The following is a 20,950-nucleotide window of genomic DNA, read 5'->3' on the forward strand; positions in this document are numbered from 1 at the left end:
TTAAAATGTCAAAATTTTCAAAACAAAATTTAACGTGTACATGTTTGCAAAATATGTGCTCGTCACAAAATTTTGTCAAAAAAATGTCTTTTTGTTTAGCCTTCGCCAAAAAATTACAGTGCTTCTAAATAGCGTTGCACAACACTTCTTTTGTTTTTTATGCACAGGCAAAAAAAGAACACGAAACTTTGTGCGCGCACATAGATTTTGGAGATGTACACCTGTCTTTTTTTTAGATTTTTAAAGAAATTTTGAAATTAGTTTTATATGCACCTGAGTTCATCCATGTATTTTCCAAACAGTTGAGTGCTACTTATCCTTTCCCTTGCATACATCTCTGCTCTTGCTATCCACCTCTCGCTCCCAGACCTGCTCGCACTCCAACAAGCAGCAAAGCGCCATGGCCTCCATCCCATGCACCATCCAGCTCGTGATCAAGACGGCGTCCTCGTCGTCGGGGTGGAGGTCGCCGCGGGCGGCTCAGGGAGGGCTGAGGACACCGCAGCTGGGCGGCGGCGCAGCGTGGCTGCGGCCGTCACTGTTGAGCACGGTGGCGCCGGTGAGGGAGAGCGGCAGGGTTGGGTTCTTCAAGTTCGGGAACAAGGACGCGGAGGGCGCCGGCATCTACGGCAGCCAGGCGAGGGACGACTTCGACCGGGACGACGTCGAGCAGGTGAGAACCCGTTCCCTGAGCCGCCTCTGAATCTCCATTGCTGCATGCGCTCGGCATCTGACAAGAATGGCCGGCAGTACTTCAACTACATGGGGATGCTGGCGGTGGAGGGCACCTACGACAAGATGGAGGCGCTGCTGAACCAGAGCATCCACCCGGTGGACATCCTGCTGATCCTGGCCGCCTCCGAGGGCGACTTGCCCAAGATCGAGGAGCTGCTCAAGGCCGGCGCCAAGTACGACGTCAAGGACGCTGACGGGAGGACAGCGCTAGACCGGGCCAGTGGCGAGGTCAGGGAGTTCATCACCGGCTTCGCCGTTGCGAAAAAGGCATGATATCATTCATGCTCGGAGATTCCTGTTTGGGGGTGTAGATTATCGTTTTGCTGCGGTTTGTAGAGTGAGCTTAGCTGGGAGATTCACCAACTGCTCGGGTCGGCACGGTACAAAGACTGACCTCGCTTTGTGGAGGAGCTGATCTCCATGGAAAGTTTGAGTAGTTGCTGAACCTGACGAACAGGACTTTCGTTGCGTCATCCTTCAACTGAGGCAATTGATATACTGTATAATGTTATTCGGAAGAAAAGAAAAAACCTTGCTTCAGTTCAGCTTGCTAATGCGATGCAACTATGTAACCGGCTTTAATTTGTAGGTGCATATATTCACTTACTTCAACTTCTCCTTTTTGCAAATGAAATCTCATAAATGGAAAAGAGTGTCAAATGTGCCCTCATATAAAAGTGAAGCACATCAAGAAATCATTCAAGTATATTTTAACCGGCATCAATGGCTTACACTAAGGGCGTGCTTGGATGGGGGTGTATTTAAATATATCTACATCTGTATTTAAATTACAGGTGTAAATTACAGGGCTAGTACTGATTCCTGCATGAAACCAAAACGACGAAGGGAGACATGTATTATTTACAGGCGTATTGCTCGAGAAAACGGCGTTCCAAACATGACCTAACCTGTGCCGGTCAACAGTTCTTTCTTTCACCCGGTCTTCCTAACCAGCTTCTACGACAAAACGCCTACACACGGATCTAATTTCTACACGCACCTTGAATCTGCTAAACCAAATACACAAGATATAAAAAAAATGAAAATCAGACAGTATTTTTTTTTTTTTGGCCAGATTTCCTGTGAAGGAAGAAATCACAAAAACTAAAACCCGAAATACTACAACAATGACACCGCAGGCACTTGAATCTCAACAGAAGCACTACTACACAGTACAAAGTATTCAACCTTTACTTCATTTGCTTTTCTAATAGCCTCCATCAGTACATGCTCTATTTACTACAGTTTTACAACGGCATTCGCCAAAAGATTCAATTGGGGAACATTCACTTACCTCCGCCTGCACAATGAACACGAGTATAAACTCTATAACCCCTTCCTCGTAAAAAGAATTCTATAACCCCATATGAATCCACACGATCCTTATTTTTTTCCTAGTATTATCAGTTTCATATTTTTGTATGGGTTGTGAATATCACTAACTACGAAACATTCGGTAGATGGCAGCTGTACTTCAACCTAGGATGTGCGCGGAGTGCTTGTTGAAGAGCAGTGTCCACTGTGACTCCCTCACGGAACAACTTGTCATACAAGAGGCAGATAAATTGAGCCAAGTACTCCTCCTCATCAATATCCTTGTTGCCTTCACCGTTTCTCTCAGCATCGCTGTCTTCCCAGTCACTTATAGGGCTAACAGGTTCGGGTTCCGACTCATCAGCTTCATCATCCCCAATGACAAACTTCCCATTCTCGAGGCTTCCACTGACATCCATACCATGGTATGCAATTGCCTGGGAATCTGGAGGCTCGACAGATGACGAGATGACTGCTTTGGCACCAGAATCCACGAATGCCTTGACAAGGCCATGAACAAGGCCATACTTGCCACTGCACACAATAATCCTCTCCCTCCATGCTCCAACCTGAACCAAAAATAGGAGTTTAAGGTATAACTAATCAAGAGAGCCGTGAACTCTGGATATGCATTGTACAAAACATGGCAAACAGAAAAAAGACGCTAGGATATGGCAGCTATTGAACGAGTACATCTATCCCGCAACCCATATTTCAGGGTGTACTCATAACCAGGGTGCACAGGACACCAGGTCAAAAAATAATTCCTTGATATATTTTATCTATATGTAGTATGTGATGCCCCTACTTTAGGTGAAAAATACGTGTGATGCGTACTGTGACACTGGGTTATTTCCGCTCTAGATCCACCCGTATTTGGCTGGTGTGAATATACCCATTCCCCTTCACCATCTTATACGTGAATGGTGCCTCTTTGCCACAACATTGCCAACCACCAATGTTTCACTACCATTTGGTTCATGACAACTCTTTCAAGTCAGATGTACATTTACCACTTCATGGAAAAATATGCATGTTTGACCCCGTATTCCTAGTTGATTTTAGGAATCAACTAGCAATAATGTATACAGATTTTAGTTGGAGATGCCCTTGATTTCATTATTAACTACATTCCACTGTAAGCATTTTGTATAACAGTTCATATCTACGGACATATGAAGGCTAGCTCAAAGGAAGTGCAATCTATCCATAATAGCTTACCATCCAGCGAACATCTTCAGGTGACATGTGACAAGCAGGCACTGTCCTCCTGAACATATAGGCACCAATTTCTTGGTTATCTTCCATCACCTGCAACAAGGAAACTTAGCACAACTATTGACCTGTCTAGGAAACAAAGAAAAGGAAAAGGTAGTTCCTACTTGTGTTTGGCGCCCTATATAGCGGTGATGTATCCCACCAATTTCAAACGATGGCCATTCCGCAACTAACTCGGACAAACATGAAATCTTTGAAACAGAATATGCACCCTTTCTTTTACACCCATGCAGCATGGTAGACAAGCTTGTTTTGACACACTGCAGAAACCTGTCTGCAAGTTCCCCTGGCTCAGCAACTACAAATACGTCATTCTGCCAGCTGCAATAGCAATTTTTGCATCACATAACCAGAACTACAGGTACAGAAATGATTGTTTGACTAAACAAAAATATACAAACAATACCTCAATATTGAACCAGTTGAATCATTTTGAAGAGCCAAGTGTATCACACCAACCTGAGGCATATTTTGCAACTTGTCATACAGTGACCGAACATGTCCAGATGGCTGCCATGACTTTATTGGTGATGTTGGTGGTGATGACTTCATAAGTGGGTGACCATCCAGGCTAAGCGGCGGAACTAGGTCAATTCGACCAATACGTTGCGTGCCTTCTGGACTATACAGAAGTGGACTAGATGGAAAACTCCCAGTAAACAAGGGAGAGGTAATTGGAGTTGGAAGTGCAGTAGTTGGATTTCCAAACCCGGAAGTGCTATTCATTAAAGTAAGCCTAATACCATTCTGAGAACAGAATGCTTCAAGCGAACGAGTATGATTTATCTTCTTTCCAAAATCAGGACTAAATGAAGCCTCTACAAGTAGAACCACACGTCTCCATCCCAAGGTAGGATTACTTTCACTTAAACCTGAGAGATGATTATAAGATGTTTCAACCCCATATCCCACTAAATGTTACCAGAAGGTGCCAAAATGTAGACAAAACAAACCTGATTTTGAAGAACTCAATCTTGAAAATGACAGGGATTTGATAATTCCAGAAGACTTCTCTTCCTCTTGATATCTTGGAACTAAAAGCTCACAAACATTCTTAAAAACCTGTAAATTTTTCTGAATGTACTCTTCGGTTGCAGCCTCCAACTTAAGCCAGACAGCCGGGTCAGTCTCATCTAGCTCCATACCACACCGGTCATCAACTGACAACATAACAAGATCTTTCACTCATTTGAATATCCAAGATCGTACTTTTGAAGTGCCAAAATTACTAAAGAATACTTATGGCGATGTTGATATGGGTCAAACGTACAGCTTCCTTGGAAGTTACATTACCTGGATTAAAGCGGAAATATTGCATCTCAGGAAGCATAGGTATCAGTGTATCCAACGTTTCTTCCACTCTCTCCACTGAGCATGCACTTTCTATTAAAACTTGCCCGGTGTCCAAGTAACGCCATCCACCTCTCCGGCTCTAGATGAAGACACGGAACAGAACTCTATGAGAACAGTGTGCCAAAGGTATATATCTCACATCAAAGTTCAATGGAATCTAAGCATAGTAAATTTACAAGCAATCAATATTCCTCTTGGATAACTTGGGTGTTTTCTCATAGTATATTTATGCCTGGATTTGTTATTTCTGAAAGAGGGAGATATCAGATCTGTGACCACTAAATATAGTGCAGGTTAGACCGATAATTTTCTTATAATGTCACTTAATGGAATATCCTGCAATGACTGAAAATAATTAGACCTTAACCATAAAATTTACAAGCCTAGTGCTCTGTTGCATGATATTCTAATATTTGTAGAATAGGAGAAGTAATTTCCCACAAGAAAAAGGGAAGTACCAATCTAGTAAAGAACTGGTTGTGCATGGATACATATCGTACAACATTGAATAGTTTAATGATGAAGTTGTTTAAGCAGCAAATTCAAGAACTATGACGCATATTACCTTAGTTGGAACTGAGCCACACCCAATTGAAACTAGGCAATCTATTCTCGTATCAGGCCACAAAAGTTGTGCTTCTCTTATTGCAAAGATCGTGGGATTGTTTGCTACAATAGCTCCATCTTGCCAGCGATTTACATCTGATAAGAAAAAAAAAGAGGAAGAAAACAGTAAACAAGAAAAATGAGTATAGAGGTACAAGCTCCAAGACAACAGAGACATACTAATTCTTGCACAAATTAAAATCCAATAGCGAGTTTAGGAATGTTTACCATCAGAAAAATCATCCAGATAATATGGAGCTGCAGATGATGCTCTTATGGCTTCCCATACGTGATGCTTGCAGCTCCCCATAAAAGCTCCACGTTTAATCCCAACTGGTGCACCAGAAACAACCGTTCCAACTGCACCAGTAGATGGACTTTCTGCCATTCCTGGTGATACCTCCAGAGTGCCGGGTGGATACTGGAATGCATTATCAGATTATCATATGACAAAAAACATAAAAAGAGAAAACAGAGAATGGAAGCATGAGGACGCTGATAGCTAAAGTGATACTACTAAAATACTCCCTCCGTCCCATAATGTAAGGCGTTTTTTGACACTACACTAGTGTCACAAAACATCTTACATTATGGGACGGAGGGAGTGGTATTTTGTATATTTCTTTCTAATTTCAATTTTGATAACTAAATAGTCCCAGCATACAGCTGTAGAAACTACAGTTGGAATTGAAAACAGTAAACAAACAATGGGGGATAAAATGAACCTGATAGTTCCGAAATATATATGGTTGGGCAGGCATGGCGCTGACTAAAGTTGATACAGCAAAAACCTTTGGAATGCCTTTCACAGAAGACTCTATTAGAAGGTCACCCTCATCATCAGCACACATTTCCTTTAGTAACCTCTCGAATTGATCTGCACTGTGCTGTAATTAAAATCTCTTAGTCACTACCTCACCACAATGCAGAACATGAAACGCCACAAAGAAGTTCAATTGTTCATTTATACCTTCGACCCATGAACAACCACTCTAAAACTCTGTGATGAACTTTTGAAAAGTTGATCAAGTTTCTCCTTCCATGTAGCAGATTCATCCTTAGGGACAGGTTCCGCAAATACAAGTTTACCTAAAAAAACAGCAGTTTAATTGACAGCACATTGGTATTAATATAATTTAAGAAGTAATGAAACACGAAGAACCAAAAAACATTCACCAAGTTTTGTATATATCTCTTCACACTGATCCAAACTCATCTGCTTGATTCCAAGAGCCATTGCAAGCATGCCACCTGTTGATGTACCACATATGAGGTCAAACATTTCATGTATGCGCTTCCCAGTTCCTTGCTCTATTTGTTTTAGCATTTGGACAGTTGCAAGGCCCTTCATGCCACCACCATCCATCGAAAGAATGCGCAGACCCTTCTTTGCAACTGGCCTCCCTCTTATTGCCCGACGCAAGTTCTCGTTCTCCCCTAAAGAGATCAACAAACACATCAACACATGTTATGGTTACTGACTGATCACAAAAAAAACAAATCAATCAGAACCCAAAAAAATATACCTAGAATTGCGAGGGCACGAGCAGCTGCCTTGCTGACACGCTTCTCTTGTGAAAAAGTAGAGCGAATTAAGAGGTCACGTAAGCTCTCAGAGTGAATGAGGGTGCGACGAGTCTCCAAGCAGAAAGCCAAATTGCCAACTGCAAATAGAGATAAGCGTTGCACCTAACAAAAGGAAGCAAATAACGGTGAGCCCCCAGTGGTTACCCAAACAACATATCAACCATCAACCAGAGTCTAAATCCAGATCATCTTGCCTCAGAGTTCTTGTGTGCACAAAGTGCTTTCAGTGACTTGAGCACATCTTTTCTCAACATCTTTTGAGCAACATGATCAGAAACAAAAGTTAACGTGACCACAACTTGCAATACTGATATTAATTCTTCATCATCAAATGATTTTAGTACAGCTTCTATAGGCTTCATAATATCACACTTAATCAGCTGCATTGCTGATGAAATATCTGATGCTAGTGACGAAAGAGCAAGGCATGCTTGCTCAACCTGAAAAAGTGATTGATAATTATTGAAATAATAAATAAATGTGGTATGCTTGAAATATACAACTATTTTCACAAAATTCGGCAAATATATGGATGTTCAGGGTTGAGTAGGTACCACGTGACGGTTATCACTGCTTATCATGCTGATAAGCTGCCTGACAGCATTTTCTTCTTTGCTAATGGCAACTTGATTGCTACGATCTTCCATTATTTTGGCCAACGCAGAGGCCAGCAAAGGGTGGTGACAGGAAGAGAACCGGAAAACAAGCGAAAAGAAGGCACTAAGTTTGTGCCTGGCCGCAATGAAGTAGGAATAGTTCTCAGTCTGGAAACAAAACCCAAAGGCAAACTTGTCAATAAAAAAGTTGCAAGTAATGAGATGACCTAGCTAGCAGAATGATAGAATTCCAAGATAGTTTATGTACCTCTATTTCCACAGTGACAGACTTAAGACTTTCAAGTGCATCAATTCTAATATTTGCAAGTGTGAGATGCCTAAGGTTATGCAAAGGCAAAATTTCTGGAAGAAACTCTAGGGGATTTCCGAACAAGCGCAATACGCGGAGCTTAGGCACTGACCTGCGGGAAATCGAGAATGAATTGTGAGGAAAATAGCACAAATTAATAAAAGCTACAGGAAAAAAACCTCTATAAATAATATTTAATAACCTGAAATCCAATAATGGGCGGACAAGCTTGTTGTGTTCTAGTGATAATTCCTCCAGCAAAACACATTGCCGCAGTTCTACTGCTTGGTAAAGGAGGGGAGAAAGCTTAGATCATTGCAAGGACAGTTGATATGCATAACCTTCAATGACAATAAGTCTTGAGGTACTACAAAGCTGTAAACACTAATTTTAGAGATATTAATGAATTGAAGGTGTGCTCACTAACCAGGGACAGAAACTAGCATGTTGTTGTCAACTGTAAGCACTTTCAAGTTCTTCAAGTCTCCAACTTCAGGTGGCAAAACTGACAATTTATTGTTGTCAATATATAGCTTCTCAAGAAACGAAAGGCGAGTTAGTTCAACCGGAAGCACCTGCCAAGTTTTTGCATAGCATTTCATGGTTAGAGTTGCCTTTGGACGCCAATCAGTCCCAAGTTTCATAGCCACAAATACAGCCAGCAAAAATATAACAAATAGTATTTCAAAATTGAGAAGCACGTAATAAGTCTCAGTCGACAACACTAGTGAAACTGTTAATAACGCATTAAAGGCCCTAAGGGGACGTAAGCTCAGGATTAGTAACATAATTGGCACGTTAACTATAAGATTTCACTCATTAGACAAAAAAGTCCAGAAGCTATCCTACTGCAAATGTTAGGTTTGATTGTTCAATTCTGAATGCACAGAACAGGCATCTTCCTACAAAACGATCAGCATTAAGCATCACACAGACAGCTAGATCAAACATGATTCCATACCACCAGTCATTACACAACACCGGGTGCTGAATTTCACACTGGAAAAGCACAAGAACAGCAGGGTTTTTTCCAGTAAAAGCTAACAGCCGCATATGACCAAGAAATGTTCACACGCCGTCACCATGCTGCATGTGTCCACCACAAAGCACAGTAACATGGCGCCAAGCTATACACCCGGTGCCCGAGGTTAAACCTGATCATAATCTCTACAACCAAAAGCAGACCAGTGCAGAGCAAGCATCCAAACACGGCGCCAAGGTGAGCTTGTACACAAATCCCAAACCCATGAATCCATGATGGCACTTCCCGTATCTACATTAATCGTGCGCGCATGGAAAACGACAAGGAATTCGAATGTGTGGGAGTGGGAGATGAATGAATGGACGATGGACTGACCATGAGGCCGCAGTTGCAGAGGCTGAGCACCGCGACGGAGCGCCAGTGGTCGGCGAGCACGGGCACCCCTGCGGCGACGGCTCCATCAGCAGCCGGTGCAGGCGCGAGGTTGGATCTGATGAGCCGTGCGAGGACAACGGCGCCGTCGCCGGTGCTCTGCGTGGACCCCATCGCCCGCGCGACCCGCACGGAGCGCAGCGCCTCCCGTCTCCTGACGACCCGCATCTCCACCCCCACCTCGTCCCCGTCGTCGGCGGGCTTGAGATCGACGCAGACGACGTCGTGGGGCGGGGGCAGCGCGACCATGAGCTGGGACTGGAGGCGCAGCGCGACCTGGTCCTCGTCGTCGCTGGTGGACCAGTCGAGCTCGATGCGGAAGCCGAGGTCGCCGTTCATGGTGGCGACAGGCGAGGAGGAGGCGGTGGGCGACGCGGCGGTGGGGGACTGCGGGGGCGGGGCCGGGGGCGAGGAGGGGTCCTGATCGGGCTCGTCGGCGAAGTCGCCGTAGTCGAGGGTGAGGTGGAAGATCTCGGAGCTGCGCTTCCAGCCCAGGCCCCAGGACGACATGGCGGGCGCCGCCGCATCAAATGGCGGGCGCTAGGGTTCGAATCAGGCCGGCAGGAAGCGCGGGGGGGATTGGGAGGAAGTGGTGTGAGGAGGAAGACGAGCGCAGATCAGAGAAGGGAAGGAAGGGAGCGCAGTGTGGGCGTTGCGCGTCTCGGTTCGTTTGGTTTGGCCCTGCGGAATTTTCCGCGTCATTTCTTTGCGTCCCTTTTCTGTTTGGGGTTTTACCTTACCTTCCAAACTCTGCTACCGACACTCTACGGTCCACAGGACAGCGTTTCCTACCCGAAATTAACGAAACCCCCAACTCAACATATAGCTTTTCTTTTACTAGCAAAAGGACGGAACGGAATTTTTTTCGTAATTTTGGATCGAACCCAAGTCTCCCGGACAGGATAGATACGGCGTTGCCAACAGGCTGGCTAGTGCCCTTGTGTAGTCTAATGGCATAAAGGTTGATGAACCAGAAGCTAGCGGCGACGATTTAAGGAAAAAACCGAATCGTTTTCCACTTATTAATGGCATTGGTGGGTAATTTTCATCAACTTTAGGGCAATGTTAATGACGAACGACAGAAGCACTAATTGCTTTATTAGTAGGTAAAGATTTATTTTTTGATTGATGAGGCAAACCCAACCCAACTCAAGGGTTTCGTTATTTCTTCTTTTTTTGCGGGTGACAGGGTTCCATTATTTCCTCTAGCAGTTACGCTAGAGTTTCAGCATTTTTTGTGATGACGACGCTAGAGTTTCAAACCTACCGCCTGGATCTATTATTAGGGCACCCGCTTCCCTCTGTCCATTGGAGGGTTTGCATGACGGAAGAAACCATGACATCGCCGGTGATGGAGAACGCATCCGGCATGGTGAGTGGAGTCGAAAGAGGGAAGGATGATGTGTCGCCGCTCACGGCCCATGCACATGGTGTTGTTGATGATGCAGATAGCAATCATGCCCTAAGGAGTAACCTCGAGGATTAGTTTGTTGGATGGAATCTGCATGAAAAAAAGAGGAGGAGTTAGATCTGTCTGGTGAGATTGATGAACTCATGGTTGGAGTTTGATGGATAGGCATCTTTAGGGTTCATGCAACCAAACCTTTCAGCCATGTTGGTCTAAATCCCTCCGCAATGCATTGAGATCGTGGACAAAAAATTGTTTCTTGCTCGGTTCATATGTGTTGGTGATTGGAATTGTGTCATGAATGGTGGACCGTGGAAATTCATGGATTATGTTGTTGTAATCAAGGAGTATGATGGTTACATGACTACAAACTTAACTGAATCGCTCTCTCGCCTAGGATTTATGGGTGGTCATGAAGACTTAACGAAGAAGAAAGAACTTGCTGAAAAACCCACAAAAAAGGTCGGAAAAGCTCCTTTGAAGGTGGTCGTTAATGGTGGCAGAATTGTCACCACCAAGTACCTCTGGGCGCGACTGTTTGTGAAGTTGGATTTATCTCTCGTTTGTTTTGTCCCAATTACTCTAAAGGGGAGCAAAAAGTACCCGGTGAAGTGTGAAAAACTACCCGATTTATGCTACTTGTGCGGACTAATTGGTCGCGTCATGCCTGAATGTGGGGATAGGCTACACCCCTAGAAACATACGATTGGGGAGACTGGTTGCTGGTTAACTTTGATAGGATGGAATTTACTAGCCAGGTAGACCGTGGCAGAGGACAAGGGAGGCTATTTGGTGGTAGAGGATCGGGCTTTGGCAAAGGTCGTGATTTTGTTCCTAGTGATCTGAATAATGCAGAAAAGAGTGATGTTGAACTTGGCCCTGGCCAAGGACATATGGTTCCTCATGCTAGAAAACAACTTGGGGGTGCAGGTGGTATAGCTACAGAGTTGTCGACCCCGAGACATCAACCCCTAGAATTGTTGATGACCGTGTACTACGACTAGAAGGGCAGCAGGCATAGATTAGATAAAAGCACAATGAGTACACCACAGAAAATTCAAGATCTTAAAAGACATAGGACTGCTACAGAGCTGGGGGGTGGGAGTTCAAATGTGGATGTCAGCATGATATCGGCTACCCTGGTGGTGGGTCGCCCGGAGCAATGAAGCTTATTAATTGGAACTATCGGGGACTCATTGGAGCCCCGACAGTTCGCTCGCTTCTGGACTTCTAGAGGCAGCATGAACTGGATGCGTTCTTTTTGTCCGAGACACATTTGGATGATGAAAGGGCACAAGTTCTGATGAAAAAACTATGCATGGATCATATGCTAATTGCTCCTAGCGTGGATGGGAGAAAGGATGGATTGCTCATGGTATGGAAGGAGGTTAGGATCTACTCTCGGACTACCACTATAGATTTCATCAGTGTGTTGGTGGGGGAGGCAAATGGTGAGATGTGGAGACTCACATGAATATATTGTGAACCTAGCTGGGAAAACAAAGAACGTATGTACTGCGTGTTGAGGGACTTGCATGCCCAGACTAATTTACCATGGTTCGTTATATGAGACTTTAGTGAGATGCTTTTCTCTCATTAAAAGGATGGTGGTGCCCCCCCCCCCCCCCCCGTCATCACTCCAGATTGCAACTATTTGAAGACGCTCTCCCAGACTGTTCCTTAGAAGATATTGGATACACTGGGGACAACTTTACGTGGTTCAGAGGAGGTCTTAGAGAAAGGCTAGACCATGTTGTTTCAAACGCAGATTGGATGTTGTTGCACCCCTTTGTTGGTCTAAGTAATCTTGAGACGGGAAAATCGGATCATAGACCAATATGCCTTGATACTTAATATCTTGCGGGCGTTGTTGAGAACGAACCCACACGAGCAAAAAGCTTTGAAGCATGATGGCTTTCAGAGGGTACTATGGAGGAAATCGCGAAGACAACACGGTCTATGCCCAACTTCCTGAAAGAAGTTTAGTTTGGTACACAAAGATTTACACAAGAGAGGTCGAAGTGTACTAAATGAACCACAGAGAAGGCTTTGGAAGGCTCAAAAGGAGATGGATGATCTCATGAAAACACCCCTCATGGAGGAGGTGAGAATGAAGTAGACTGGCCCCACATATCAATACTAGTCTTTTCTGCGCACTTTGTCCTCACTCATGCGCACCCGGGATCAACTTTCTGGTCGGTCACCCATCCTAGAACTACTGCAAGCCGAGCACGCTTAACCTGGGAGTTCTGCTCGAATGGGCTTCCAGAAAAGAAGGAATTCCTTATTGATATGAGTAGTCTATCATCACCAATAAGCCAGGCTATCACATACACCACCACTCAGAGGAACCGACGTCCTCGTCGGGTCACAGGAGCGTTCCCTCTTGGTACAAACATCTGTGCATCCAGTCCAGTACATGTACCATGCCATGTGCCATGACGGGTCACAAACGTCATGAACAACATGACCGCACACCTGTCCGCAAACATCCGTGTAACCGCGAGGGTCGGCTCTGATACCAAACTTGTAACGCCTCGAAAACACCCGCCGACGGTCGTTACTCCTAGCGGGATCGAGACTGGCCCCACATATCAATTTTCTGGTCGGTCACCCATCCTAGAACTACTGCAAGCCAAGCACGCTTAACCTGGGAGTTCTGTTCGAATGGGCTTCCAGAAAAGAAGGAATTCCTTATTGATATGAGTAGTCTATCATCACCAATAAGCCAGGCTATCACATACACCACCACTCAGAGGAACCGACGTCCTCGTCGGGTCACAGGAGCGTTCCCTCTTGGTACAAACATCTGTGCATCCAGTCCAGTACATGTACCATGCCATGTGCCATGACGGGTCACAAACGTCATGAACAACATGACCGCACACCTGTCCGCAAACATCCGTGTAACCGCGAGGGTCGGCTCTGATACCAAACTTGTAACGCCTCAAAAACACCCGCCAACGGTCGTTACTCCTAGCGGGATCTAGACTGGCCCCACATATCAATACTAGTCTTTTCTGTGCACTTTGTCCTCACTCATGCGCACCCGGGATCAACTTCCCGGTCGGTCACCCATCCTAGAACTACTCCAAGCCGAGCACGCTTAACCTGGGAGTTCTGTTCGAATGGGCTTCCGGAAAGAAGGATTTCCTTATTGATATGAGTAGTCTATCATCCCTAATAAGCCAGGCTATCACAGCTATAGACCCGAGTGTTCTAAATTGCATTAAACCCTCTATCTCAAGTCGTATGAATGTTTTGTTAACCTATGAATTTACTAGAGAAGATATTCGTAAGGCTCTATTTTAGATCGGGGACTTCAAGGCACCGGGGTCCGATGAACTTCACGCAATCTTCTTCAAACGGTTGTGGCACATAGTGGGTGATGAGCTCACAAATGAGGTTCTTGATGCTATGAATAAGAGGAAGATATCGGGTGGATGGAACTCAACAAATGTGGTTCTGATACCCAAAGTTGAGAACCCAGATGTAATAACACAGTATAGGTCTATATTATTATGCAATGTTGTCTATAATATTACATCTAAATGCTTGCGAATAGCCTTAAGAAAAAAAATCCGGTGATTATTTCACCAACTCAAAGTGCCTTTGTGCCTGGTAGACTTATCATGGATAATGTCCTAGTTGCTTATGATTGTTTTCATGCAATGAAGAAAAGGACCCATAGGTCTAACGGTTACTGTGTTGTGAAGTTAGATATGAACAAATATTATGATCGTATTGAATGGGACTTTCTCGAAAAGGTAATGTTGAAAATGGGTTCTGCGCAACTCCAAAAGTCGTGAAAATCAACGTGGATTTTTTTGGGATTTATAAAAAATACTGGGCCGAAAAAGTGCGAGAGGGGCGCCGGCAGGAGGCCACAAGCGTGCTAGGCGCGGCCCCCCTGGCAGCGCCTAGGGGGCTTGTGAGCTCCCTGCTGGCCCCCTTCTTTTGCTACAAGAATGGTTTCGGTCTGGAAAAAATCAAGGAGAGGCTTTTCGGAGGATTCGCTGCCGCCACGAGGCGGAACTTGAGCAGAACCAATCTAGAGCTCCGGCAGGACGATCCTGCCGCGGAAACTTCCCTCCCGGAGGGGGAAATTGTCGCCATCGTCATCACCAACACTCCTCTCATCGGAGGGGACTCATCACCATCAACATCTTCATCAACACCATCTCATCTCCAAACCCTATTTCATCTCTTGTAACCAGTCTCTATCTCACGGCTCCGATTGGTACTTGTAAGGTTGCTAGTAGTGTTAATTACTCTTTGTAGTTGATGCTAGTTGGATTACTTGGTGGAAGATTATATGTCCGGATCTTTGATGCTACTCGTTACCTCTCTGGTCATGAATATGATTATGCTTTGTGAGTAGTTACTTTTGTTCCTGAGGACATGGGATAAGTCTTGCTATAAGTAGTCATGTGAATTTAGTATTCGTTCGATATTTTGATGTGGTGTATGTTTTTTTCCTCTAGTGGTGTTATGTGAACGTCGACTACATAACACTTCCCCATTATATGGTCCTAGAGGAAGGCATTGGGAAGTACTCCCTCTGTAAACTAATATAAGAGCATTTAGATTACTAAAGTAGTGTTCTAAATGCTCTTATATTAGTTTACGGAGGGAGTAGTAAGTAGATGGTGGGTTGCTAGAGTGACAAAAGCTTAAACCCTAGTTTATGTGTTGCTTCGTAAGGGGCTGATTTGGATCCACTAGTTTAATGTTATGGTTAGACTTTGTCTTAATTCTTCTTTCGTAGTTGCGGATGCTTGCGAGAGGGGTTAATCATAAGTGGGATGCTTGTCCAAGTAAGGGCAGTACCCAAGCGCCAGTCCACCCACATATCAAACTATCAAAGTAACGAACGTGAATCATATGAACTTGATGAAAACTAGCTTGACAGAATTTCCCATGTGTACTCGGGAGCGTTTTACCTCCTATAAGACTTTGTCCAGGCTTGTCCCTTGCTACAAAAGGGATTGGGCCACTTTGCTGCACCGTTGTTACTTTTGTTACTTGCTACTTGCTACGAATCATCTTATCACACAATTATCTGTTACCGATAATTTCAGTGCTTGTAGATATTACCTTGCTGAAAACCACTTGTCACATCCTTGTGCTCCTCGTTGGGTTCGACACTCTTACTTATCGAAAGGACTAAGATAGATCCCCTATACTTGTGGGTCATCAAGAATCTTTTCTAGCGCCGTTGCCGGGGAGTGAAGCACCTTTGGTAAGTGGAAATTGGTAAGGAAATATTTATATAGTGTGCTGAAATTTATTGTCACTTGTCACTATGGAAACTAATCCTTTGATGGGCTTGTTCGGGGTATCTTCACATCGAACGGAAGCGCAAAGAGTTGCTCATCAACCTGCTGCACCTACTGAAAATATTTGCTATGAATTTCCTTCGGGTATGCTTGAGAAACTACTGGCTAATCCTTTTACATGAGATGGAACATCACATCCAGACTTGCATCTAATCTATGTAGATGAAGTTTGTGGTTTATTTAAGCTTGCAGGTTTGCCCGAGGATGAGGTCAAGAAGAAGGTCTTTCCCTTATCTTTGAGGGATAAGGCGTTGACATGGTATAGGCTATGTGATGATACTGTATCATGGAACTACAATCGGTTGAAATTGGAATTTCATCAAAAGTTTTATACTATGCATTTAGTACATCGTGATCGGAATTATATTTATAACTTTTGGCCTCGTGACAGAGAAAGCATCGCTCAAGCTTGGGGGAGGCTTAAATCAATGTTATATTCATGCCCCAACCATGAGCTCTCGAGAGAAATTATCATTCAGAACTTCTATGCTCGGCTTTCTCATGATGATCGCACCATGCTTGACACTTCTTGTTCCGATTCTTTTATGAAGAGAGATATTGACTTCAAATGGAATTTATTGGAGAGAATTAAACTCAACTCTGAAGATTGGGAGCTTGATGAAGGTAAGGAGTCAGGTATGAATTTCAAGTTTGATTGCGTTAAATCCTTTGTCGAAACAAATACTTTTTGTGATTTTAGCGCTAAGTATGGACTTGACTCTCAGATAGTAGCTTCATTGTGTGAATGGTTTGCTGCTCATATTGATCTCCCCAAAGAGAAGTGGTTTAAATATCATCCTCCCTTAGAAGTCAATGTAGTTAAACCCAATCCAGTTTAAGAGAAAGTCATTGCCTATAATGATCCTGTTGTTCCCAGTGCTTACATTGAGAAACCACCTTTCCCTGTTAGGATAAAGGATCATTCTAAAGCTTCAACTGTGATACGTAGAGGCTACATTAGAACACCTACACCCCCGGAGCAAATTAGAGTTGAACCTAACATTGCTATTATCAAAGATCTCTTGTCCGATGATGTTGAGGGACATAATATTCACTTGTGTGAAGATGCTGCTAGAATTGCTAAACCTCACGCTAGAGACAAACATAGGCCTGTTGTTGGCACGCCTGTTGTTTCTGTTAAGATAGGAGATCATTGCTACCATGGTTTATGTGACGTGGGTGCTAGTGTTAGTGCAATACCTCAATCCTTATATGATGAAATTAAAGACGAGATTGCACCTGTCGAGATAGAACCCGTTGATGTCACTATTCAGCTTGCCAATAGAGATACTATATGCCCTGTGCGAATTGTTAGGGATGTTGAAGTCTTGTGTGGTAAAACGAAGTATCCTGTTGATTTCCTCGTTCTTGCTACCACACAAGATAGCTTTTGTCCCATCATATTTGGCAGACCTTTTCTCAATACTGTCAATGCTCATATTGACTGTGAGAAGCAAACTGTCACTGTTGGCTTTGAAGGTGTGTCACATGAGTTCAATTTCTCCAAGTTTGGTAGACAACCTCATGAAAAAGAGTTGCCTAGTAAGGATGAAACTATTGCCTTAGCTTCTATTGTCGTGCCTCCTACTAATCCCTTAGAGCAATACTTGCTTGAGCATGAAAATGATATGCATATGGATAAAAGGGATGAGATAGATAGAGTTATCTTTGAACAATATCCTATCCTTAAGAATAATTTGCGTGTTGAACTGCTTGGGGATCCACCCCCACTAAAAGGTGATCCTATGTTCGAGCTTAAACAGTTGCCTGATACTCTTAAGTATGCTTATCTTGATGAAAAATAGATATATCATGTTATTATTAGTGCTAGCCTCTCAGAGCATGAAGAAAAGAAGTTACTAAAAACTCTGAGGAAGCACCGTGCTGCTATTGGATATACTCTTGATGATCTTAAGGGCATTAGTCCCACTCTATGCCAGCACAAGATTAAAATTGATCCGCATTCCAAGCCAGTTGTTGATCATTGCTACTACAACAAAAGACCTTCCAACGGCGCCAGAAACACGTGCTGACGGGAGACTGTTCTTGTCTTGATTCTCCGCAGCAACGGCACCAGGAATCCTTCTGCTACGGCTACACCTTTAGGGACTTCCTAGGCAAATATGCAAAGGATTTCCCCGTGGCCTTGGAGCCTTGCGTTGGTGTTCCCTCAAAGCGGAAAGGGTGATGTAGCGCAGCGGTGGTAAGTATTTCCCTCGGTTTTGAGAACCAAGGTATCGATCCAGTGAAGGAGTATCACAAGTGCGTGCACAAACACAAAGAACCTGCTCCCAACGCTATGAAGGGGTTGTCAATCCCTTATAGATTGTTCGCAAAGTGAGAACTGAAAGCAACAAAGTAACAAAGCAAAGTAAAAGCGGAGGTGTAAACGATAGATGTGAATAGACCCGGGGGCCGTAGTCTTTACTAGTGGCTTCTCTCATGAAAGCAAGTAGACGGTGGGTGAACAAATTACTGTCGAGCAATTGATAGAACCGCGCAAAGTCGTGACAATATCTATAACAATGATTATATCTATAGGCATCATGTCCAAAACAAGTAGACCGATACTTTCTGCATCTACTACTATTACTCCACACGTCGACCGCTATCCAGCATGCATCTAGTGTATTAAGTCCAAAATAACAGAGTAACGCCTTAAGCAAGATGACATGATGTAGATGGACAATCTCATATCAACGACAGAGCCCGCCTTGTTACCCTTGATGGCAACTACTCAATGTGTGCCTTGCTGCCCCTACTGTCACTCGGAAAGGTCACCACATGGTAAGAACCCAAAACCAAGCACTTCTCCCATTGCAAGAATCATAGATCTAGTTGGCCAAACAAAACCCAAGACTCGGAGAGACTTACAAGGATATCAAATCATGCATATAAAAAATCAGCAAAGACTCAAATATATATCATAGATAATCTGATCACAAATCCACAATTCATCGGATCTCGACAAACACACCGCCAAAGAAGATTACATCGGATAGATCTCCATGAAGATCATGGAGCACTTTGTATTGAAGATCCAAGAGAGAGAAGAAGCCATCTAGCTACTAACTACGGACCCGTAGGTCTGAAGTGAACTACTCACGAGTCATTGGAGGGGCGATGATGATGATGTAGAAGCCCTCCAACTCCAAAGTCCCCTCCGACAGGGCGCCGGGAAGGGTCTCCAGATGAGATCTCGCGGAAACGGAAGCTTGCGGCGGCGGAAAAGTATTTTCGAGGCTCCCCTGATTTTTTTCTGTTTTTTATGGAATATATAGGCGCAAGATCTAGGTCAGGGGGGCGCCAGGGAGGCCACAAGCCTGCCCACCGCCGCCTCCCCTTGGTGGCGGAGTGGGGGCTTGTGGGCTCCCTGTAGCCCTCCCGGCTTGGCCCACACGCCCCCTGATCTTCTTCCGTTCGGGAAAAAAATCATTTCGGGGATTTTATTCCGTTTGGACTCCGTTCCAAAATCAGATCTGAAAAGAGCCAAAAACACAGAAAAAACAGGAACCGGCACTTGGCACTGAATTAATAAGTTAGTCCCAAAAAAAGATATAAAAGGTACATAAAACATCCAAAGATGACAAGATAACAACATGAAACCATCAAAAATTATAGATACGTTTGAGACGTATCAATCATCAACGGAGATTAAATCCTAAGATGAAAGAGGTAGTAAGAAAAGAAATACTAAAGCTCTTGGAAGGAGGTATTATGTATCCTGTTGCTCATAGTGATTGGGTGAGTCCGGTGCATTGTGTCCCTAAGAAGGGAGGCATTACCGTTGTCCCTAATGATAAGAATTAATTGATCCCACAAAGGATTATTACTGGCTATAGGATGGTGATCGATTTTAGGAAATTGAATAAGGCCACTAGGAAAGATCATTACCCTTTGCCTTTTATCGACCAAATGCTATAAAGACTGTCTAAACACACACACTTCTGCTTTCTAGATGGTTATTCTGGTTTCTCCCAAATACCAGTTGCACAAGCTGATTAGGAGAAAACGACTTTCACCTGCCCTTTCGGTACCTTTGCTTACAAACGTATGCCTTTTGGCTTATGTAATGCACCTACTACCTTTCAAAGATGTATGATGGCTATATTCTCTGACTTTTGTGAAAAGATTGTTGAGGTTTTCATGGATGACTTCTCCGTCTACGGGTCTTCTTTTGATGATTGCCTCAGCAACCTTGATCGGGTCTTGCAGAGATGTAAAGACACCAATCTTGTCTTGAATTGGGAGAAGTGCCACTTTATGGTTAATGAAGGCATAGTCTTAGGACATAAAATTTCTGAAAGAGGTATTGAAGTCAATAAGGCTAAGGTTGATGCAATCGAGAAAATGCCATACCCCACAAATATCAAAGGTATAAGAAGTTTCCTTGGTCATGCTGGTTTCTATAGAAGGTTCTTTAAAGACTTTTCTAAGATTTCTAGGCCTCTTACCAATCTCTTGCAAAAGGATATTCCTTTTGTTTTTGACGATGATTGTGAGGAAGCCTTCGAAATACTTAAGAAGGCTTTGATAACTGCACCTATTTTTCAACCACCTAATTGGAACTTACCTTTTGAAATCATGTGTGATGCTAGCGATTATGTTGTTGGTGTTGTCCTAGGGCAAAGAGTTGATAAGAAGTTGAATGTTATTCACTATGCTAGTAAAACTCTAGACAGTGCCCAAAGAAACTATGCTACTACTGAAAAGGAATTTTTAGCAGTCGTGTTTTCATGTGAAAAGTTCAGGTCTTACGTAGTTGATTCCAAAGTCACTATTCACACTGATCATGCTGCTATTAAGTACCTCATGGAGAAGATAAGATGCTAAACCTAGACTTATCAGATGGGTTCTCTTGCTACAAAAATTTGATTTGCACGTTGTCAACACGAAGGGTGCTGATAACCCAGTAGCAGATAACTTGTCTAGGTTGGAGAACGTTCTTGATGACCCACAACCTATTAATGATAGTTTTCCTGATGAGCAACTGAATGTCATCAACACTTC

The 20,950-nt window shown here is 43.8% G+C and overlaps 2 protein-coding genes across 2 annotated transcripts; one reads left to right on the forward strand and one right to left on the reverse strand.

Annotated features, from left to right (window-relative positions):
• Positions 1-292: 292 nt before the first annotated feature.
• On the forward strand, positions 293-1,275 carry LOC123425864 (protein LHCP TRANSLOCATION DEFECT). The gene is made up of 2 exons (XM_045109608.1): positions 293-673; positions 751-1,275. The coding sequence occupies exons 1-2, from the start codon at positions 401-403 to the stop codon at positions 1,006-1,008; spliced, it is 531 nt and encodes a 176-aa protein (XP_044965543.1). The 5' UTR covers positions 293-400; the 3' UTR covers positions 1,009-1,275.
• Positions 1,276-1,915: 640 nt separating this feature from the next.
• On the reverse strand, positions 1,916-9,892 carry LOC123425863 (phospholipase A I). The gene is made up of 18 exons (XM_045109607.1): positions 9,137-9,892; positions 8,207-8,354; positions 7,982-8,060; positions 7,738-7,891; positions 7,428-7,637; positions 7,068-7,313; positions 6,813-6,975; positions 6,463-6,723; positions 6,257-6,375; positions 6,012-6,173; positions 5,515-5,707; positions 5,246-5,382; positions 4,621-4,759; positions 4,281-4,487; positions 3,734-4,199; positions 3,432-3,648; positions 3,271-3,360; positions 1,916-2,618 (listed from the first exon to the last, which is right to left on the reverse strand). Exons 1-18 carry the CDS (start codon positions 9,701-9,703, stop codon positions 2,178-2,180), a joined length of 3,999 nt encoding a protein of 1,332 aa, XP_044965542.1. The 5' UTR covers positions 9,704-9,892; the 3' UTR covers positions 1,916-2,177.
• Positions 9,893-20,950: the final 11,058 nt, after the last annotated feature.

Source organism: Hordeum vulgare, chromosome 2H, assembly GCF_904849725.1.
Source record: "Hordeum vulgare subsp. vulgare chromosome 2H, MorexV3_pseudomolecules_assembly, whole genome shotgun sequence".
Lineage (NCBI taxonomy): Eukaryota > Viridiplantae > Streptophyta > Magnoliopsida > Poales > Poaceae > Hordeum > Hordeum vulgare.